Source organism: Chamaea fasciata, unplaced genomic scaffold (assembly GCF_029207755.1).
Source record: "Chamaea fasciata isolate MVZ Bird 193981 ecotype frontalis unplaced genomic scaffold, bChaFas1.0.hap1 SCAF_42, whole genome shotgun sequence".
Classification (NCBI taxonomy): domain Eukaryota; kingdom Metazoa; phylum Chordata; class Aves; order Passeriformes; family Sylviidae; genus Chamaea; species Chamaea fasciata.
The window spans coordinates 1,020,155-1,043,684 of record NW_027094127.1 but is presented as its reverse complement, the minus strand read 5'-3'; the positions used below and the strand labels follow the sequence as shown (position 1 = coordinate 1,043,684).

At 44.7% G+C, this 23,530-nt stretch overlaps 1 protein-coding gene across 1 annotated transcript in view; it reads right to left on the bottom strand.

The window, feature by feature from the left end:
• Nucleotides 1-6,095: 6,095 nt before the first annotated feature.
• The window catches only part of LOC136303897 (transient receptor potential cation channel subfamily M member 8-like), a 36,461-nt gene continuing 19,026 nt past the window's right edge, over nucleotides 6,096-23,530 (bottom strand). Inside the window, exon 4 of the mRNA XM_066207597.1 lies at nucleotides 6,096-6,230. Within this exon, the coding sequence (XP_066063694.1) occupies nucleotides 6,096-6,230 (135 nt within the window). The remainder of the gene's footprint in view (nucleotides 6,231-23,530) is intronic.

Here is a 23,530-nt window from a genome sequence, read left to right as displayed (position 1 = left end):
ATAACTATACAACAGTAGTCGACAGAGGTAGGAATATATATGAAGGAAATAGAAAAGCAGAAATCGTGTTGGCATTAGAAGGAGACCATTCCGCAATTCCTAACTGAACCAAAATCACCATCAACAGGATTTTCCATCTTGAAAAGACAATGGACAATTCAGAAAGGTCATGTAGACCTTATTCACAGGGTGACAAGGAAGGGAATCTTCCAATGGAGTTGAGGTTTGATAGAGTTTTTATTCTGACTCCCACTCAGGTCTTGAACTGGAGAGAGTCATCCTGAAATGGTCGTCATCACCTCCTGAACTGCCTGCATTGCTTCACTGCAATGATCAGAGATGCCCATCTGGAGAGAGGCTCGGCTGGCATCAAATAGGGATGCAGCACAAAGGGAAAACAACAAGAACAACAACAGCAGCAGCAACAACAACAGCAACAATGGAACCATTACTTTGCAAACTCAGTGCCTCATAGGATCAAGAGGGATTCCCTGGTTCCCAGAAATACGCTGAAATAGGACTGGCAGGACACTCTGCACCTCTGCCTTCATGTCCAGGACCTTGCTATCACAGGCTCATATGGCCCACAACCCCACTAATCCATTCATTGAGGTGTCTTCAGCAGCAGCAGTGGCGCAGCTGAAAAACGTCAGGCAGCAGTTCCCATTCCCTGTGCATGCATGGCAGTAGGGCCAGCACTGCCACGGCCAGGGCCAGGGCCAGGGCAGAGAGCACAGGCAGCACCAATGCCGAGGAGCCGCTGCTCTGACACTGCCGGTGGGACTTCCACTGAGATGAGGCATCTGGGCGTGCCATGAGCACTGAGATGGATTTTGCAGTGCGGCGAGGCAGCTCAGGTGCCTACCTGAGCCTTGAGTAGGCAGCAGCTAGCTCAGCCAGCAGCACCGAAAGGCCAGAGAGCTGCTGTGTTTCAGACTCACAGCAAAGCCCACGCAGCAGGACAATTTCCATGTCAGAACTGCAGAAGCGCTTTCCTCTTGTTACCTTGGTGCATCCCAGAGCAGAATTTTGGACTCCGTGACAGAGAATCTGCTCACCCAAGAGACTGACGACTCCGCTCACAAGGAGTGCAGCACAACCAGAGTGTTGGCAATCCCTGTGGGACCAGCTGAAGATGCCATTGCAGCCGAGGGGACAGCACCACTGCCTGTAAAAAGACAATTCTGGTGAAGTACTAAAAACTCAACAACAGGCCCTAAGCCAAAGCTAACCTCCGGACGACCCTTCCAACCAAACATTGTATTTATATTGGCTCATAAACAAAACAGGCAGGACCGTTACCGGGATGATAGATGAATCCGGTTGGTAGTGCAACAGGTATTTACCTTTCCACACTTAGAAGCCAGACAAGGCCACAGAATCAGATCTGTGTGGTCTTGTTTGAAGATATATGGTCAAAGCAAACTGCCTTGGTTCCTCTCTGAGCCCGGGCCAAGAGAAGGATGAAATCAGATGTTCCTGCACTAAAAGTTTTGGTAGCTTGTTTATTCAACAGAATAAAATCTGGGGTCTCTAACAGCAAAGTCTGCGGCCTGGCCTGTGGGTGGGCCAGCTGCATAGGAATCCCTGGCTACTGGGAGTGCATTTCCAATCCTTTGGTGTGACAGGGGCTCGCCAGCTGACGAGTGTGTCAGGAGGATGGCAAAGCATATGGGTAACTGTCGATGTACCTTTCTTAATCCCTACGGGCAGTCTTCTGCTGTAATAATCAGGTGCATTGCTTAGCTTATCCTCTGGTACTCCTTTGCTGCTTTGCACTCCAGTAAAAGCCGCTTACTCCTTACGCTGGTGTTGGCGTCTCTGGTGCTGACTGCTGGCAAAACAGCGACACGTTTGTTTCAGAGTTGGACTAGGTGGATGCACAAGATGGCAGCCAGGGCTGAGGCAGCCAAGAACAACATGGCGGCCGGGGCTGGAGCAGCCACGCCCAAGATGGAGGCCAGAGAGCAGAGGCAGCCACGCACAAGATGGCGGCTGGGGCAGGCCGAGCCCTCAGCCGTCTGCTGAAATGGACATTAACAGACACCCGGGAAACGGAGACGGCGTGGCACCTCTGCTCTGCGCACACCAACACAGACCAGCCAGTTTGGAACGGCGGCTGGCAGTATTTGGATGTCGAGGCAATTCAAATAGGTGAACAGAGGAAGAAACTCCGGGGTTTGAATGTTTTCAAATAAAAACTTTTCTTTTTTTTCCAGGAGAGGGCCAAAAGCATTTCCTGTGCAGATGGACTTGGTTTAGCATCAAGAAGCATCACAAGTGGTTTCGTCCAGGCAGGAGTCACAGTGACTGTGAGGTGATGAAAACGGAGATGGGATCCGCTTGGGGCGGATGGTGCAGTGGCTGCTCACCTGCCATGTGTATCCCTCGGGGTACCTCTTTATTTAGAACACTGTGAAGACCCTATAGAATTGAAACACTAATCAAAACTGCAGCAGGAAGTGCAGTGCAGCTGAGGTTGTTCTTAATGGGATTCTTCAAGCTGAGCAGCGACATTCTGTTCAGCAGACGCACAGGCAGGGGCTTCTTGGAGCGCTGCTCTGGCGCCCATTATTTGGAGTAGGGGATGACAGGAGGAAAGAAGAGAAGCCCCTCAGCTTCTGAAGAGGAACAGTCACTGACAGGAAGCAGTGGCTTAAGAAATGTGAGGGGAAAAAAAGGCAGCAAACGTGAGGTGACAAGTGTGAGAAATGTGAATGAAAAAAGGAGGGAAGTGTGAGGGAAGAAAAGGGAAGGAAACCTGAGTGGGAAATGGTGAAAAATGTGAGCGAAAACAGGAGAGGAAGGTGAGAGGAGGAAAAGGCAGGAAATACAATGGGAAAATTCTAAAAACATGAGGGGAAAAGCGTGAGAACTCTCGGGGGAAAACATGGAAGGAAATGTGGGGGGAAAAGAGTGAGAAACTTGACTGGCAAAGAGAGAGAAAGGGGCAGAAAACGTGAGGGGAACATGGTGAGAATCCTGCAGGGAAAAGAGTGAGAAACCAGAGGGCAGAAAAAGGCAGAAAACATGAGGGGAAAGAAAGGTGGGAAGTTTGATGGGAAAAGTGGCAGAAAACAGGAGTGAATAAAGGGCACAAAATGCAAGAGGAGAAGTAAAAGGAACGTGACGGGGAAAGAATGCTAAACGTGAGGGGAAAAGTGTGAGAAATGTGAGAGGAAAAGGGCGAGAAACCGGAGGGTGAAAGTGAGAAACGAGAAGAGAAAATACTGAGAAATATGACGGAGAAAAGAAGAGAAATGTGAGGGGAGAAAAGGGCAGGGTAAGTGAGGGAAAAATGGTGAGAAGCATGAGGGAAGAAAAAACCAGGCAAGAGTGGGAAGGTGGGAAAAGATGAGAGATAAAGCAGGAGGAAAGTGAGCTGAACAGGGTGGGGGAAATGAGAAAACTGGGAGGGAAACACGACAGGAAAACTGTGAGAATTGTGAGTGGGAAGGGGGGGAAATGTGAGATGGAAAAGAAGAGGAAATGTGAAGAGAGAAAAGGAGAGCAGGCAGTGTTGGCACAACAGTTGAAATGATTCCTAACACATTCCCCCATACATTTGCCCACTTCTTGGACAAGCCCGGGCTTTCTCTGTATGTATGTCTCTGTCTCCACCTGGATTCCCACTTGGAAGCGATACAAGGGGCCAGGTCTGCCCCCCACCAGCAGCAGCTGCTCCAAGCCGGGAATGCGACATGTGGTGCTGCTTTCCAGAGGCTTCTGTGTCCCAGGCGAAGCCAAGGCAGGAGTGGTTTGAAAGGTGCCGGCACTGCTGCTGCTCTGTGCCAGAGTGCCCCGGCTGGGCAGGGCACGGCGCCCACTGCGCTGCGGGCTCTTTCTCCTGCCACAGCTGGGCACACCTGGCAAGAAATCATGATGGCTTGTGGGGAAACCAAGGGCTTTGTGGAGGCTGCATTGCTCTGCACACACCCGGGCCACCTGCAGCACAGAGCTTTGGCCCCCAAGAATGGAAACCAGAGGGAAACGGCTGGAAGAAGTTTCATTCTCACCTTTCAATAGAAGGGACTAAAATGGAAGTTCCCAAGCAGGGCCCAGTCCCCGGTGCCAGCTCAGTGTGAGAAAGGAGGCATGACTTTATTTCAGTGCTGCCTGTGCGGGGAATCACTTCTCTAACATGTGCTCACTCAGAAATCTCACCTACTGATTTGTAACCATGGAAATAAGACCTACTCATTACTTTGCAGAAACTCACAGGCTAAATATTCCCTCAAATTATTGGACAAATTTAAATCACGTCTCAGAAGTGAAGAACGAGAGAGTAGGGCTCTCTTAAGGATCTCTGGTGGTCATTCGGGGAACATCCCATTCCTCAAATTCTCCTCTGATGCTCAAGAGCCTCCTAGAACCACTTGCTTCCCCTTGAATGCATTCCCGCTACCTTTTAGGAGGACTACTCCATTCTCAAGGCTAAGGTAGCCACTTGCACACATTAATAAGTGCACTGGAGGAAATAGACAGCTCAACTCTCTCTGTTAATGCTAAGGGAATTCCTGATTTCTTTCAGTTCAAGATTTTCTCAGCACCTTCCTTCTCTGGGAATTGCTCCCAAGCATTTTGTCACTGCACCTTGAAAAGGTGTTTGCTGACTGAAGCCACGTTGTGTCTTTCCTTCAGAAATTAATCAAGAAAACACCAGTCACCTACTGAAAGCCTTCTGCTCCCATCCAAATCAGTTCCCTGCTCAAGCGCAAGCCACAGGCTCATCCCCGATTCCCTCTGTGAGATACAGGGTAATATTTTGCTGCAGCCGGAAGATGATTACAAAAATGAATGAAAATTGTTGGTTCTAGGTACTGTTATTTATGGCTTGGATTTGTTCTAGTTAATTTGTTGGCTTTTGCTGGGAGCTGGGAGAGGGGCCAGCTTGAAGCCCAGACCAAAAGGGAAGTAGTAGAAGAGGGGAGGGGACAGAAAGGTAGGCAGTCAGGAGAGAATAAAAGTTCCCCAGTACCCAGCCAAAGGGAAAGGGCACATGGTTCACCCTGGGCTGGGAAAGGCAATAAAAAGCAGCATTCCATTGCAGTGGGTGTGTGTGTTTGGCCCTTGGGGCAAGCTGTCCCTGCCGCCCGCCAACCTCGGTTCCCTCGGCAGAAGCGCCGTGCCTGGAGGACACTACTCTGTGCTGGAGCCTGCGGAGCAGCCCGGCTCCCTCCCCTGTGCCCGGAGTGCTGCACACACTGCTCCCCTTTGCCAGGAGTTCCAGGGCAGCCGGCACAAGAGTGGGAATCCTCAGCCAGGCCTGCAGCCCTCGGCTGCCGTTTGCCTTTCTCTGCTCCTGTGCAGACTGCAGACGGCCGATGCCACCCGTCTGTGCTGTGCCCAGCTGGGCTACGCTTCCCCTCGGGAGCGGCCGGCTGCCAGCCGGGCTCTGAGAGCGGAGCATTCGCCTGCTCCCAGGCTACAAGGGCCTCCTTGCAGCCTGCCTCTGCCCAGGCTCAGGCTGCTCCGGGCTCTGCCAGGGGCCTCCGCCCTGGGCGAGACTGCGTCCGCCCTCACCTCACAGACGCTGACAGCTCTGCACCAGAGGAAACCTCTCAGAGCACTCTCACTGATCTTGCTGATTTCTCACTTGAGCAAGACTCTCCTGCAGCCAAAGAGATTGCACTTCGGGATACAAATCCAAATGGCACGAACCCAAACGCTCTTGAGTCACAGCTGAAGACCTGCATGTGCACAGGATCTTTTGGCTGCCCCACTCCTCCTTTGGTTTTGCCTGCCAATGCCACTGTCCTTTCTGCCTCAAATTGAAGTACCACAGGTGTGCAAAATACGGTCAGTGGGCCGTATTCCAAAGGCACTGTGGTCTGGAGAGGATGATCGAAGCGGAGCCTTCCCCACTTTCAAGGCACACCAAAGAAGCCGTCAATGTCACTCTGCACCTTCAACAGACAACGGAACACTCAGACAGAAAAGCTGCACTTATTGACAGGGAGAGAAAGAACGGAATCTTCCAGATGAGCTTAAGTTTCAGCAATTTTATTTCCTTATACTCCTTTTCTACAATCCTACTCTACAAGCCTACTCTAAGCCGGTTATGGAGATGAAAAGTCTTTACATGAATGTCACATTCATGTCTTCTTCTGCTTCTTCTTCTTCTTCTTCTTCTTCTTCTTCTTCTTCTTCTTCTTCTCCTCCTTTTTCTTCACTGCCGTGGTCAGCGGTGTCAGGGTGAATGCTGAATTTCCTGATCTTACAAACGGATGCTGTCCACAGGAAAAAAAAAAAAACACAAACCAAAAATCAATGAACCATGACTTTCCAAGCTTAGTGCTGCACAGGCTCAATCAGGGTCCCTCTGGTTCCTAGAAAGAGCCAGAAACAGGACCAGTGGGACAATTTGCACCATTCACCTTCATATGAGGACCTTGGCATCATAGGCAAACCTGGCCCAGAATCCCACTCGTCTGTTTATTCTGGTGTCCTCATCTTGATGGGACTTTTGCCCTGCCAGGGCTCTAGAAATGGTGCTTTCTGTCCCTGGGGTTTCCTCCTGCCCACAGATGTTGTATGGGAAGTTGAAAGCCATCTTCTCTTGCTTTCTGTGCAGCTCCTGCCAGACAACAGGCATGAGCAGATTGCGCTCTCAGAGATGCCATGCCAGACTCAGGGAGAGCTGTTGCCAGCCCAAGAGCAGGAAGAGCAGCTCAGGCAGCAGGTGGAAGAACCACAGGAGAATGAAGAGGTAAGCCTGGCTCCGCAGATGACAGAGTGAAGGGCAGGAAGAGGGGCATAAAACAGAGCTCTTGGGACTGAGGAGACCAGGAGTGCCAGAGGCACAGAAAGCACCGAGCCTTGTCACGTGCAGAGATCGGCACTGGGAAAGGAGGTTGGCAGTGGAAGCAGAGGTGGGCAGGGACACAGAAAGAAGTGGCTGAGTGAATGTGATTTTGAGGCTGAAAGAGGAAAAAGCTGATGGCAGCTCCCTGTCACTTGCTCTGCGTTTGTGTGTGCAGAATATCAAGGCAGGGCCACAAGCAGAGCTGCCTGAAGCTCAGAGTGACATCAAGGCAGTGAAGAGGAGGAACACAGAAGACATGATGGAGATTCATCCTCAAGAGGAGATGAATCTCCATCAGCAGAGGGGACATCAACAACCTCAAGTGAGTGAGAGAGGTGAAGCTACTCCAATGAGGAAACATCCTCTCTCACTTTATCTTCAGAATGACAAGGAACAGCTGCAAGCAGGGCTGCAGGAAATGGAGGCTAGGGTCAAGGCAAAAGAGAAGAGGATGGAGCAAGAAATGGAAACAATGAGAGACATACTCAATGCCTTCCATCAAAGTCTTCAAAAGCAAGTGAGTGAAACAGCAATAACTGCCACAGTCACCAAGCTGGTGCTTTCTGCCCTTCTTGCCTTTCCACTGCAGAGCAGCAGGCAAATGGGGTGATGCCTCTGAGGGCCATCCTGCTGTAGTGTCTGTGGCAGCCATTCTGAAGGACATTTCCTGGTATCTTGAATCTCAACTGCTGCCCTGGACAATGGAAGTAGTCCTTTGGCCTTTTGGCCAGCAGTCATCCAAACTGACTCCTGCTGGCCTCTTCTCGCTCTCCTCGTTTCTTGTGGTGTTCTAACAGTGGAACATGGTGCCCAAGATGGAGGATGGAAACAAGCTGTCTGTAGCCCTTGTAAATCTCTTCTTTCCCTTTGCTCACAGCTGATGACTCTTGGCTAAGAGGGACAAGCTGTAGTCTCTGACTGCTTTGTTCTTTTTGACTCGAGGTGGAAGTGTTGACATCTGGCCAGGCAGCCTGCAAAGGCCTCCTGCAAATGAGTGACAAGGAGGAGCCCTAGGATCGGCGTGAGCCGCAGGAACTGCCTCCACCAGAAGTGCTGCCGGTTGAGAATGACCTGAACGTGGTGGAGGACAAGAGCACTCCGTGGGGGGAGGTAGAACATTTGAACCGGGAGCTGCAAGTGTGTCTGCAGCCCTTGGAGGGGGAAAGGAGCCCTTGGGATGAAGTGGAATGGTCCTTGTGGCAGTCGTCCTTCAGAAAATCTCTGAAAATGGAAGATGAATCTGGCCATGAACTCCAGTAAAACCAGCCTTTGGCTTTGGCCCATCCAGTCAAATGGAAGTGGACGTGCAAAAAATCCATTTTAAGAGCCCTGCGTGTGGCAGGCTGACAGCATCTTCCTAAGGGCTTGCATTTGGAACGGCATCTCAGGGTCATCTCTGCCAGCCACCTTTCTGAACCAAACTCATTTCTTCTCCCAGATCTACACAGGCTCTTGCAGCAAACCTGCTGCAGCAGGAGCATTGTGTCAAGGAGCCTTTGCTCCCCAAGCCGAGAAGGTGAGCCCGGGCAGTCGGTTCATCTGCAGCGCTGACACAGCTGCTGCTCAGCAACAGCAGATCGAGGAGGACTCCCTGGAGCTACTGAGTACGTCTTGTGTATTTCTTGTCTGAGGGACGGTGTCTTGTGTGCACGTGGCAGCGTAGCTGGACCAAATGTTCCTCCTCAGTCTGATATCACAGGGACATTTAGGATTCCCCATAGGAACCTGTGTAGAAAATCAGTCTCTGCTGGCCATTTTTGCTTCAGATCTGTCTGTCTTGTTCTTTGGTTGTTGTTACCCAGCTCACCACAAAGGGTTCAGAGCCCCAGCAATGGGGCTGCCTTTTTAGGTGTCTCCTGGAAGCTGGGATCTCTGCTTGAAAGTCAGCATCTTGAGTTTTGTTTTCCTCAGTGACAATTGTGAGCATGGAAAATCCTATGACAGAATAAATCAAAGTCAAAAATATCAGCAGTGGATGAGTCCAACCACAAAACCATGGGCCAGGTGTTTTCCTGGTAGAATATCTATCAAGTCTGAAGTCAGGCAAGCTGCAAAAATGTTCAGACACTGAGGATAGATTGTCCCATCTCTCAGTATCAGTCAGAGTTTGTAAGCATGACCAGAAGACATTGTCAAATTGTCAAATTGTCACACTGCCAAGGCCTTGCCTGGAGCAAGGAATATGACCTGGTTGATCTCCTGGTCTCTCAAGCATGGGACAGCTCTGTGTTAATTTCCTTTGCATTTTTGTATATCTATAATCAGCTGGCCACAATACCAGAGGGAGAAGGATCTTGCTTGCCTGAAAGAGAAACCTACCCTCTGCCATAGCCTTCTTTCCAAGAGTTTGCTGAAGGAAATCCTCCATGGTCAGGATTAGAACTGCATAAGTTAGAGACTGAAACCTGAGAAGAAAGAAGAAACCCTCTTTCTGAGCTGAGGCAGTAATCCTCAATGCTTCAGGCCCAGTGGCCATGCACTTGAGAGCAAAATGCATCATCTGCCTTCTGACAGAGCCCTTCTGCATCCTGCAGGTTCTAGGCATTTCCAGCAGAGATCTCCAGTCTGGGCTGGCTTTCACTCCAAGGTCTAAACGGTTTCTCCTTTCTTTGCTGCTCTTTTGTTTCTAGGACTTTTGGAGAGGTTTGTAGAGCACTCGACACTGCCACAGGAGGAGAGGTAAATGTCAACAGCCCCCACAGACTCTGCTGCTCTCGGGGGCTTTCCTCTCTGTGTCAGCTGTGGCTGCAGCTTTGGCTAGAGCTGTGTTGAAAAGACACAAGAAGCACAGACTTGTGGCAGCCTGCCAATTGCATTTGGGACAGTCTTTGTCCTTCTCAGCTGCCAGAAGGAAGGCAAGGAGGGGAGTGGCTCCTTTCACTGAAGGACTTGCTCACTTGCTGAATTGCTGAAACAACGGTTGTGCCTCCTCGAGCATCTCCCTGCTCTTTGGGGCTTCAGCTTGAGTTCTGAATTTTCATTTCTGGCTGCCAGCAAATACATCTGAATGATACTTGTGGGAGCTCGGTACCTCTGAACAACAGAACCAATTAGATTTCTGCAGAAGCCATTTCATATTTACATTACACTATGTTTATAGATTGTAAGACCACTGTTCACACCTTCATGCCTTTCTTGATCGGTTCGTCTGCTTTGTTTGCTCAGCACACGTCCCTTAGGCAATTTGATTGGCTATAATTCCGAGCCTTCATGGCCTCTATCTCATTCTTCTTGTCCTGGTATTCAATTTCCCAGGCTCCTCTTCTTTTTAGAACAGTTTGTGTCTCTGTGGCCTTGATATATTCCCAAAGAGCTGATACTTGTAACTAATATCTCTAGGTGGTAGTTCGGCTGGAGCACTTTGTATTCCAAGTTGTGCGGATCCATTGCTGCAGATCCATTGCTACAGTTACTGGTAGCTCCTCAGCCACCTGCTGTGCTGATGGCTCTCCCTTCTGCTGGAGAAGAGGCCAAAGAGGAGCAAAATGAGCAAAGTTACCACAACCCTACAGCTGTGGTGACAGCAGAGTCAGATTTTCCTGAGATAGTAAATGCCAGTTCTGGAGGGTGCTGTCTTTAGTGCAAGGCAGAGGTGCAAGTTTCTGCCCAGCCAGCACTTGCTGCTGCTGGCTAAGGATGCTGAGTGCTGCAGTCCTGCCAGGACCTAGCATTTGCCCCAGCCAGTGACAGCTGGGCAATGGGCTTTGATCTGCCATGTTGAGGCACCAAAGGGCTGGTGCTCCATGTGAGCATCTGGCTCAGTGAAGCTCTGTGTCATGTCTTCTGCAGCGCAATAGCCCAAGGGTGCAGGGGCTCCTTCTGGAGGTCACAAGGTTTTGTTTGCTTGTTTTCCCATTTGGGACCTGTGTTTGACTTGTGGAAGTGTTCTGCAGTTTTCTCGAGTCGTTCTTCACTTCTACAGAGTCTTCTGGCTTTTGATAAGCTGCAAGGAGGTGATTGTGTTGTCCATGAAGCTGTGGGGCCACTTTTGTCCCGTGTGACAAAAGAAAGCAACCATATGGCTCTGAATCCTTCTCGTAAGGCAAAAGGCAGAAGCAGCAAGTCTCTGTTGCTCCATTTTGTGGTGAAGTCTTACAGCATTGAAAAGTGCATTGGAGCCTGGAGCGGGGATGAAGCTGCAGGTCCTTGCCTGTTGTCTTGTGTTGCTAAGAACAGGAAGGACACGTTGAAATTCTGTAGGCTGTATTTTATAGCAAACGTGCACCTGTGTGCCAGGAGAGGTGGGTGGGACAAAAGGAGGCAGGGGTGCGGGTCAAGAGCAGCAGAATGTGAGCCCAGCGTGCCAGGAAGGCCAAGGGCATCCTGGCCTGTGTCAGCAATAGGGGAAGAGCAGGAGCAGGGCAGTGACCGTCCCCCTGTGCTGGGCAGCGCTGCGGGCACAGCTGGAGTGCTGTGCCAGTTCTGGGCCCCTACTCTGTTCCAGGTAGCCACTCCAAAGCATCAGTACCTTAACTGGAAACACAGAACTGTCACAGAATCATTACGTATCAGGAAAAGTTCCATTTTGGCAGCACGGTCTCTGAGACGATATTCCTGTCTTGAACTGGGATGAAATTTTGTCTTACATGACAGAATGAAGTATTTCATTAGTTCATCACCCACTATTTTGCAAATACGATTAATAGCTTATGTCTAACATGGTTAAGTGGAATTATTTGTCGAGAGGCTACTCCCCTTTTAATTGTTAATTGCATTTCTTGACGAGTTGGGAACAATGTGTGGGCAATTCTGAGATGAATTAGACAGGAGTGAATTGAAACAATGGTGAATTCAGAAGACAGATATTGACTTTGCTGACATCAGTCTGAAATATGCAATTACCCCATGACCTTGCTAAATAAATAAGTTAGAGCTCTTATCCGGTGGCATCAATAGAAAAACTCAGTACTTTCAGTGTACTGAGTCAGAACTGGGGTTTTTTCTGCTTTTCAACTAGAGAATCCTAGTTGACTTTTTTCTGCAATGGATTACTTAATTATTTTTCTGCCACTTGTGTATGCTAATGCTTAGCTGATCACTTTAGACTTCCACGGACTACTGACTTTTTAATCCACCTCAGAAAGTTAAATTTCCTATGAGGAAGAGGAGCAACACTGGGAATATTTTGCTTAGATGATTAGAAACTATATAGGGAAATCACAGAGGTCGTTCAGCACAGAAAAGAAAATCAAAGATTTGCCAATATTGCTTTGCAAAAACAACGTCCACGGAACAATTAAGAATTTTGTGATGAGTATTTCTCTAGCCGGTGCATCACCAAGGAGGCCACTGGAAAATTCTGTCTTTCGTATTATTTAGCACATTCTGAAAGTGGACAGGTTTGTGGACGAAAAGAGGTGCTAGAAGACTTCAGGAGTAGTAATAAATATTAATTATTATTAATTATTACTTCAGGAGTAGTATTAATGGGCCTGTTTAGCTTCAGCAGAGCAATACATCTTGGCCTTGACATTGCTTCTTCACAGGTTCTCACAGTTTTGGCATCTAGGCAGAAGCATTTCTCTGAAGCAGTGCTTGTGCCCATTGTCCTCTTACAGAATGAAATTGTTTCGGCCTTCAGTTTCAGCTGTGAGCCCGACATTGTGTCAGAGGTCATCACAGGTCTTTGGGGGAAGAAAGCAGGTCTTACCTGCTGGTCTTGTGATTGCATCATTTTTAGTGATGCACCAGGTAGCTGGACTCTGAGGGCTGACGGAGAGTTTTGAAGCAAACTGGAAGTAAGATAGATATGGTCTTTCAGTTATTAAAGAGAGTTTCTAAAAAAGGTGAAAAGCAACTTTTTACATGGGAAAATAGTGATAGAATAAGGAGGGAATGGTTTTGAAATAATAGAGGGGAGTTTTAGGCAGAAATTTGTTTCTGTGAGGAGGGTGGGACATTGGCACAGGGAATTTATACATCTGGAAATGTTTAAATTCAGGTTGGAAGGGGCTTAGAGCATCCTGGTCTAGTGGAAGGTGACCCTGCCCATGACAGAGGGGTTGGATAGAGGTGATGATTATAGTTCCTTTCAGTCCACACTATTCTGTGTTTCAGTGATTGCATGATGATTCCATAATTCTATGAGGTGTGACAATGAAGATGGCTCACAAACCTTCCTGTCCCCAAAAACGAACCTCAAATAAATGATTGTTGGGGGTTGGGTTTGTTCCTTCTTTCTCTGGGGAATTTTTTCCCCACGGGTTGCCAAGGGGACCGGGTGTTGGATACTTGAGAGTGCTTGGCTGAAACAAAGAGGTAGACAAAAGGTAGAGGGGGGAGATAACGCAGGTAGAGGACAGGGCTTGAGGCAGCGGCGTGCTCTTCCTCTTCCGGCGTTCGGGAGACGCGTGTCGGCCGCTCCTCGAAGATCTCAGCCGCCGCAAAGCACGCGGAGCAGAAGCTGGGCCGCTTTTCTGCCTCGCCTTCGAGCTTCTTCGGCGCTGCTCGTCTTGCTGCAGCGTGACCCTGCACTCCCTGCGCTGCCGGGACATCCTGCCCCTGCCTGCCGGGACACCCTGCCATCCCAGCTACCAGCCCGGGACTTTTCCACTGTTCCAGCTTGGTGCTCTGAGGATCCTGCAGGGACACCGAAACCAAACTGCCCTGGGTTTTGTGAAACAAAGCCCTCAAGGTTCTTGGTACTGTTGTCGTTTGTCATTAATGCTGTAGTTGTTTGGTGGGGGGGGGGGAGTTTTTTTTGTGTTTGTTTGCTTTGTATTACATACTAGTAAAGAACTGCTATTCCTATTTCCCAAATCTTTGCCAAAGAGCCTCTGATTGTAATTTTACCTAGCAGATACCTGTCTTCCTAAACCAAGACAATGATCTAAACCAAAACAGGGGCATTTGGTCTCCCTGGCCAATCATTTTGCTATCCTTCACATTTCCAGAAGGAAGGTATTTTTTACAATGATTGAAAACAAATAAATAAATGGAGTGACACTACTACCTGATTTGTTGGGAAATATGCACATATACTCCTGAAAGCATATTTCTCAGTCTTGGTTTCTATGATAAAAATAATAATAAAAAAAAAAAAAAAAAAAAAAAAAAAAAAAAAAAAAAAAAAAAAACAAAACAAAAGAAAAAAATAAAATTAAAAAAAGGGAAGAGAATCAGTTAAATGTCGAGCTTGGGGAAGGAAAACCTCAAGACAATTATCCTTTTGCTGTTAAGGTTTCTCTTAAATGAACACAAGTTGTCATTTCTTTCTTTCTGCTCTTCCACATGTAACTCATATAGGGTTTTTCAACTTCCCTTCACACTTTGTAACTTTGCAAACCAGCTGGAGCTGCATATCTTTTAGCTGTTACAGATAGAACTGTTTCCTTGGTAGGTAGAAAAGTTGAAAGTATTCTTATCCATTTTCTCACAAAGTGAGAAAAATCCATGTATGCATATACCTACTGAAGTGTCATCCTAAACACAGAATAAGAGTCCTTTGTGAAGGCAGCTCAGTTGGATCCTACAAGGAGATTTGAAATGTAAGAAAATAATTTTGGGTACCTAAACACCTTTTGTTTCTACTCAGATCTGTAAAGCTCAATAATATATACATTTTAAACCCTAAAATTTAATTCTGTTCTCTTGCCCAACTCTTTTCTGTTTGTTGAGTGAGCCATAGTGCATTGCTTTGCCTAAATGTTAGTGCATACACTCAGAGCTCATCCATTCCTCCCAACAAAATACCAAATTTCCAAGTAAGCGTGTGGAATGGGCTTAACTGTATTTAAGTGAGGCTCCAGTTAGCCTACTGAGAGAGTCAGAGGAAATACCAATGATCTGAGAACTCATCTCCTTTAAGGATGGGAAAAATAGAAACAGTAACAGAAAGTGGTGTCTGACCACTTTTTTTGAAAGCCATCTTCCTGATTACTCGTTGTAATAGAGCCCCCTAGCCCCTTCCTTTTCTATCCTAGTAGAACGGCAGAAAAGGAAGATCCTTAGGATTAGTAAGAAAGAGGACAGGAGGATAGGCAACTTTTGGGTGACACGTAGCAGAGATTTGGCCCTAGGCCAGTGAACTGGCTTGCATAGAACTCACAAAAATGAGGGGCAGGATCTCAGGCCATTGCTATTCCAAAAACGTACCCACCACAACTGGTCCATAAAGCCATCAAACTGTCTATCCTCCACTCACATATTCAGTTTTAGAAATTTAGTATCATGATTTGGAAGAGGAGGAATTTCGCCCAGCTTACCTAGGAATGAGAAATCTCTCCTTGAATGTAGGCTGTCGTCCTTCCTAAAAGTGGACCTGCGCTATCTCAGTGAAGGACCCATCAGCTACTCAAGTGGAGTACCACAAAGTCCTGTTAAACAGTATTCTCTTTAGTCCTGTATTCTAATGAATAACAAAAAGTAAGAGCCTGTTTCTTACAGATCAAGCTCCTCTGAGCACATTGCTGTATTGTAAGCTTAGACAGGTTTGGAAAAGTAAGTAGACTGCTGAGACAGCTACTAGACACCTACAGATAGGCTTAATTTTGGTCTCTAGTTATATTAACAGTTATATTTACTCCAGACTAAATGTTGCTCTCCATCTCTTCTTCACCAACAGGAGGCAGTCTCTTCTGTGTTTTGGGAATATCATGTGACTTCACATGAACTGTTGTAGCTGCCTCCTCTTGCCAGATTTCCTCAACTTTTAACTACTTTTCACAAACGTCAACAGCTGACACAGTTGGTGGTTTTAGACAAACATTCGCTGAAAACAACTCTTCTCTGTCACCTAAAGTAATACCTTTTTAAAATGATTATTTACAAGGCCATAAATCGATGTCTTCACTGAAATTTCTGGTTGAACTTCCAATACTATTCTTTTCCTTTAGTTTACCACATAGAATTTGATTAGAGGGAGAATTGAGTTTGATAGGGAATGGCATAGAAAGAGCACAGAGTGTTAGAGGAAACAGCAACAAGTGGAGATTTGATGAAAAACCTTGAGATGATAGTGGTGAAAGTGAGGAAAATAGAAGTGGTGAAAAAAGTTTGAACTTCCTTCTCAGGAGCTGTCCTTTCCATCTCTACTCTTGTTCAAATATTCTACAGACAACTATTTTGGGTTTGAAGGACTCTTAAGAGGTGCTTCTCAGCATGCATTCTTCTCTGAGCTTCTCCACCACCATCATGCTCCTTCCCTTGTTTTCTCCTCTATGCACGACAGCCAAATCCCTGAAGCAGCAAGTGATAGAACAAGAGGAAATGGCCTCAAGTTGGGCCACAATAGGTTGAGATAGGAAATCAAGTAAAATTTCTTTACTGGAAAGGTTGTCAAGCCCTGGCACAGACTGCTCAGGGCAATGTTGAAGTCACCATCCCCAGAGTGATCTAAATGTGTAGATGTGTTGTTTGGGGACACAGTTTAGTGATGGGCTTGTGAGCTCTGCGTAAATGCACAGACTCTATGATGTTAGAGGTCTTGTCCGACATAAATGAGTCAGTAATTCTACAATTCTGAGATGCTTGCTGGTTTTCTCTGTTTTGGATGCAGGTGTGTATGAACAGCACAGTGGGTGTTTGAAACCTCCCATGGTAAAATTTGACATCCTCTGTTGGGCACAATCCACTTTAACTTGTGCCTCAAATAATTTCAGGTGCCAGCACTGAAACTAGCAAGGCAAATGTAGACATTATTTCCTATGTTCCTGTGTATAAATTTCCAGAAGAAAATCAGAGATTTTATTATCATTCATAATTACAATACAAGCAAACTCTAAATGTCAGTCAGAGCAACTGAAAAGCAGGACTTATGTGCTGAATCACTTCTGTGCTGTGAAGCTGGGAACACATAATGCTCAGAGCTGAGAAACATAGTAAATTAAAAGAAGAAAGAAGAGATTTCAATAAAACACGATGTACTCATAATTTGAGGGACAATAGGACATCTTAGAATGACATTTACTGCTGTTTCCATAAAGTGGGAAAGCGGGGACCGGGGGGGGGGGGGGGGGGGGCGGGGGACGGCTGGTGTGCGCGGGGAGGAAGCAGCTCTGGACTCTCAGTGATTGCAAAAGCCCACACTGTAAAAAGACCCTATTTTGGTTAACATGTTGTCCATCTTTAATGGTAATAGCTTTAATGTAACAGCTGGTTTTGATGTAATTTCTTTTCCCAGACTTCCCCCCAGACTGCTCCCTGGGTACAGGCAGGGAGGCCAGAGATCTAAAGCCAGGAGCTAAAGGATTTTTCATCATTTAACAGGCCACTTGTTGCTATGTACTCTGCAAGCTGGACAGTGCAGCCTAGCAGGACAGTGGGATCTGTTTTAATATTACATGTTTCCAAAAGTGCAACTGGGTCTGCAGAAGCAACCTGGGCATCATCATTTTGTACCTGGGGGTTGTGGGATGCAGCAAAATATCCTCAAGTAGCATGGTGATAATGGTTGTCTATGCGTGCACTCGATGTTCTGACATAAATCTTCAAAACACAGTGAGGGATGGAAATGACCTAAGCAGGTAAGAAAGCAAACCTGCTGCTCTGGGTCATAATAGCTGTGCCTCAAATTACACTCTTAATTACATGAGTGTAATTGGAAGAGAATTGTTCACAATTCCTGCAAATTCCAGTCCTTTTCCACTGCTCCTGTTACACAGTCACACAAGGGTTTCTTTCCAGAATCTATGAAAAAATTAGTATAAATTGTCTGCAATCAGGACACAATGAGATACTGTCTGTAAGAACCACATGAACACGGGAAGGCTGATTTACTAGAAGAGTCTGAGAAAACATTGCTGACTGAGAAAATATGGGGGCTGGGTGACTTTTCCCCCTCAAAAATGGAAAAATGTCTCCTGCAACTGAAGCCAAAAATGTCAAGCTCTAGAAGTGTCATTATTTATTAAGGGAATTCTTGCCAAGAAGATCTCTTCTTTGAGGAGGATTGTATTCAGCAAATAAAACCCAGAAATATTCATATTGGTCAATTCTTTGTGCCAATAATGTTTTTACGTATCAGAACAGCTATTTGGCGTTGGTTCTAGTCCTATTAACTTTGATTCTTGACATGCACAAGGCAAAAGAGGTTAATGTTTTGCCTTTATATTATGCTCAATGATCATGTATGTCAAGCCAAACAGAAAAGGAGCACTCAGGTAACTTGAAAGATAGCTAGTAAATCAATCAAAATTTGCTGTTTTCCTTGCTCCTTTGTTGTCAGTATTGTGGACACTGTAAGATGGTGAGACACAAAGGTAAGCGCTTTCTAGAATCTCATTTTTGTCTAAGGACCTTAATAAATCAAAAAACTACTGAAACTATCGGGAAGGGCAATTTGAGTATTCTCTCTGCCTTGAGAAAATGATGAAACCGCTTTTTTGAAACTGAAACCTCTGATTGTTTAGCCTTGTCCCAAATTCAGTTGTGCAATCGCACATTCTGGATTGGAACTCCTTCCCTAGGTCCTGCTGTGTGTGCCAGAAACTCAGGGGATGTGGAGTAGATACTCCTTGATGAAGGGTTGCTGTATTTTCATGTACTGTATTTTCTTTTTCTGAAAGAGAGGGAAGAGCTAATGGAGGTAAAACTGAACCGGTTGAGTTCACTAGGTGGTGTTCTGTCACTGTATCCCATGCATAGGATGTTTCTCCTTGTTTTTTTAAGGATGAAAAATGTAGAGAAGTCCTTTTCACTCCTTTGGAGAGGACATCCATGGTACTTCACATCTGCTCAGCCTAGCTCTTACAGAGGCTCACAGGTAAGATTGGATCACAGCCAAGGAGGTTTTTGGAGTCTCTGGGATGTGTCTTCAAAGCACTGACCTCATCTGCATGAGTGGCACCTGCCTGTGACATGCTTCCGCAGCTTGAAACCCAGTAATGTTATAAGTTGTGCTATATTCTATCTGTTTGTAGGGAACTAGTGCCATAAACATAAATTCTGTGCTCTACTAACCATATATTCTCTTAATAAAATGAAGTTTTAATTGTAACTACAATTTACTGCTGCCATTGCCAAGGATTCCTTAGAGTGTCCATTTGTCCCCTTTCTGTTGGATAGCACTTGTGACCTCAGGAATCTTCTCTGTGTATTTTTTAGGGAGAGGGTAAGCCTAGTGGGAGTTCACCATTAGAAATGAGGCTGTCTCTAAATATTCTGCCAATTCTCTATGCTTTGCATATATAAAGGTAGTAAAGAAAGGAAAATAAAATTAGTCAAAACAGACAACCCAGAGTATGAAACCTGTTTCCACATTCTTTACATAAGAAAATGTGCCTTTATTGCTTTCCATATGAAGATATAGATGTACTTCCATTTGGAAGACAGCTTTTGAAAGCTTTGCAGAACTCAGCTGCAAAATATAGACTTTGAAATGAAAGTTGGTATAAAGCAACTGATTCTTTTATATATTGCATACTTCATGTATATAATGCTGTACATATTATAAGCATGCTAGTGGGGCATTCTATTTTCAGCACACTCAACTCTGACTTTGTTGCTCAAACAGCTAGTGGTTAATAATACAGATTTTTGAGGGTTTGTATGTCACCAGATTGTTTCTGAAATTTGAAATGATCTAATGAAAAGATCTTCATTAACATATACTTTTGCCTATCATTTTGAAAACAGATCCATGCCCAAATCTAATATCTACAAGGCTTCCCTTTTATCTCCCTCCTCAAAAGTTCCATCATTCATTTAAAATAAAGTCATACCCTCCAATAGGAATTTTTTATTGTAGTTGATATTACACTCTGTATGAACTAATATACTATGGGATTAAAAAACACAAGGACTAATATGCAGGAAAATTTTTTTCTTCTACTTCTATGCAAGAAATAAATTTAGTTGAATTTTTGTTCTTCTGAAGTTCTTTTCTTTCAAGAGGAAAATAAGGAACATACATTCCACTATTTACACTCTCTTACATGTACTTTCCACATACAACTACCTTCTGAAAAAGTACATGTGAAGAGCTGCCCTTTTACTGAGTGAACTAAGGTCATCCACTCTGCCTTTGTCTGCTATTGAATAAATCACATCTTTCTTTTATGCAATGATGTGGAAGCTGCATCCCTTGATTTTGAAGGTATTTGCCACTGATCCTTTCTAATTTATCCTGGAAGATTGCTGAGCAGTAGTTTTCTAAACTCTAGTTTTCACTGCTGAAAAGGGACAAGACAAGCTTTCCTAGAAGTTGGGGAGAATTCTGGCAAAATTCTCCTGGCAGTCCAAGCTTCCTTCCAGCACATCTTTGTTGAAATGAATGAACAGGTTTGGAGGACATGGAAGAGGAAAGAGGGGAGGAAAAGGGACATTTCACAGTTTTTTGTCTGTCACAATGATCAGTTCTGCCTACTGAGATGAATATCCAAAAACAGTGGACCATAAAATAAACATAATAGCTCAAAACCATTTACAATCACCAACCAATTGTCTATTACGCATCTCTTTCAGTTCATGAGATCTACCTCAGAGTGGGGGGCTATTTCTAAATTCTAGGTCATATTTAACCATCAATTTCAGTCCACCAATTTCAAAGGGATGGAAGTAATACAAGGTAAAAGTTAGGAAACTGAAAGGAACAGCAAGCTAAAAGTTAAGAAAAGTCCCTGCACCATGTATCAAAAAGATGCTGTGAAGACAAGGTGGGGAAACTCCCTAAAAATGTGTGATTGTATTTCTCAGCGCTATAATCCCAGTTTTGGGAAACTGTTTCATGCTGCATTACAAATTCCAAACATGTATTTTGATATTTGGAAATTTGTTTATTGTGCTGTTTTTTTTAAAAAGAGATTATTTTATTTTATTTTATTTTATTTTATTTTATTTTATTTTATTTTATTTTATTTTATTTTATTTTTTTTTATTTTATTTTATTTTATTTTATTCTGTTTTTAAAGTGAAAGAATAATCTACCACCTCTGTTGAAAACTAATCAGAAAGGTGCTGGCTATAGACAACAAGCTTGATTCAAAAGAAAATATTCAAATGAATACTTTGAATATTTACAGACTGCTTTGAGTTTTATTACTCCAGTTGAAATGTAATCAAAGTATTTAGAATTAGTGGCTTCAAACATAAGTGTAAAATTGAGGAATTTTAAAGTTAAAACTAGAAAGTTACATATTCTGCAGTGCCTAGCACAGTCTGGGTGTGTCCTTATATGATTCAGAAAGATGTCATGTTCATGACTTGTACTAAATTGTCCTGCTCGTGTGGTTTTAAACATGTTGAAGGGAGGGGTTACTATTTTTTGCTTACCAGCCTATCATTCCTCATGTGGTTTGTAAAGAAGTGCAGTCACTCTTGGAGCTAGTAATCCTGACTTTTGTTTGTGTTCCTCTCCCAGTCAAGACAACTGGCAGAGGGACTATTAAGGACAGCAGCCAGGCTGGGACATGTAAATTAGCTTCCTCCTGTTATCTCTGACACCCATTGGGTACAGGCTACACATCTGCCTACCATCAGCTTTAATTCAAGTTCATCATGCCCAGAGACAGCATCCTCCAGAATGAAGAAAAAACTGGCCTGCTGCCAGCACCCTTTGTTCCTTCCATCTGGGTAGAACAGGACTACCTAGGATTAGCCAACACTTAGGTTCTCTGAACTGATCAGTTCAGTCAAATTACTGTGCAAAGTAAATTGATCCTCCCAAACAAAAGGGTCTGCCAGTGGGGAGGTACCTGAGAAAGCAGCATGCCTGTGTAAACAGTTCTGTCCTTTGCCACAGTGTGGAGTGTGTCAGCACCATACGCTGCCACTATGTATTTATTAAGTGACAGATTAACTCATCTCAGCATTTGGGACCCTGTTTCCAGCTGTGAGGATGATTGATGGGCTGACTACTGCTTCAGTCTTGGAAGTTATTTCCTTCATTGAACAGAGCCAAGAAGACAGGAAATTGCCCCCTTTGGAAATGCTAATCTCACCACTCCTTCAAAGACCAACCATAGCAGTTTCTTCCAGGCAAAGTCTTAAAAGTGGTACATTACACATCAAATGCATACGAATTAGAAATTTCTTTTCAAGGCTCTATCATTTATTAAGGGTCTTCCTTTCCATATATTCATCATGCCCCACTTCACCCCTTAATTACAGTACAGTACTTTCTACTAATTGTGAGAAAGTCCATGGTAGGCAGGATCTGCATTAACTTCTGCACCCTCTGAGATGTATTTCAGGGTCAGGTAGAAAGGAGGCAGATGGGCCCCAATTCTTAGGGACATGGCCTTCAAGGAACAAAGACATGTTCCTTTTGTTCCCACCGGCAATGTTTCTTAAGGGAATGCCCCATGAAAAGTACATTTCATTAGTGTATTGCTTTGGCAAATCTCATGTCCACAAGACCTTCCACCCACACTGGTAAGGGAGTCACGGTTTCCCTACTGCTGTTGAATAGGGTCTCACTACCAGCCATTTATCTCCTGGTAACTTCTAGTGGGAAGATATCAATAAATCTTAAAACGGACTCTCGGCCATGGATCAGAGAATTTGGCCTGTCCAAACTGCTCTATCTTGACTCAGACCACGATCATTTTTTTTTTACCTTGTCTGATTCTTTACTTGTTGGGAAGTGAAATTCAGGTTTACCAAATTTCTGTAAAATGGTTTGTTCTACCTACCTTGATTTTTTTTTGCAACAGCTTCTAAAGCTCCTAACAAGTGACTACATTTTTATGAAACGAGGAACATTTTGGGATGCAGATAAAACCAATTTAAAGCTTCAGATACTTCCTTAATCACCCTTTTAATGCTTAAAAGATGAACATGCCTATTTTGTTTTAACTTGAAGTAATAATTTCAGTGTATAGGAAATGATTTTGGTTTTTTTTTGGAGGGAAAAAGAGCCTCTGGTTCTCTTTGTCTGTCCTGTGCAAAGAAAGTAGACCTTGTTTAAGTTAGGATAAAATATTCATTCAAAGATTTAATATTTTCCTTGGTTTTGTTGGAACTTAATTTCAATCAAGATTTTTCTGCCAGTACTAAGTGAAAAAGAATGAAACATCCTTATCTTTTAAAAGGAACATTAAAGGAAGCACCATCTCATTTCCCTTCATATTTCACTTTTTAAAATAATTACACCAGACATTAAAACCAAAGTTAAAACAGATGCTAGCGCATATGTGTGTTGTCTGCAAGCAAGTTCCAGGTTTGGATTTGCTAAAAATAAAACTTTAATGAGCAGATATACTTGCCAAATTTGTGGTCACTCTAAGAGATTACACTCATTTGTACTTTAGAAATTCTCTGGTGTAAGACCAAGAACCCATTTCAGGACATCCTAGGAAAAACTTTCCACTTGGCATAACCTTCACCTTAAGATGCACCAGCAACACCATCAGATGAGACTCGCATGAACTCCAGAGACCACTCCAGTGATTTGGGCTGGCAGCCAATTTATTCTAACTTGTGCACCTGTCTACTAGAAAAAAAAGAATCCACACATCTTTCGTTTACACGCCCCTTCTAAAATGCCACATTGACAGGAATATTATCTACATTTTTATAGGTAAGATTAAATATTTGCATGTGACCTGTGGACATGGTGAGACCACAGCTAAACAGAGTCCTGCCTCATCCCAGCAGCAGTCTTGGTCCAAGCCTTTGCTCTCGGTGTTTGTAGCAAAAACTATACCTGTCTTGTAACAGCTCACCTTGATTGTGTCTGGGCAGTGGATGTTTTTACAGGACATCTACCTGCTGAAACATCCCTTGCTGGGATTTCTAGAATAAAAGAGTTTGATTTCTTCTAATTTATTGCACAGTCATGGAAATAAT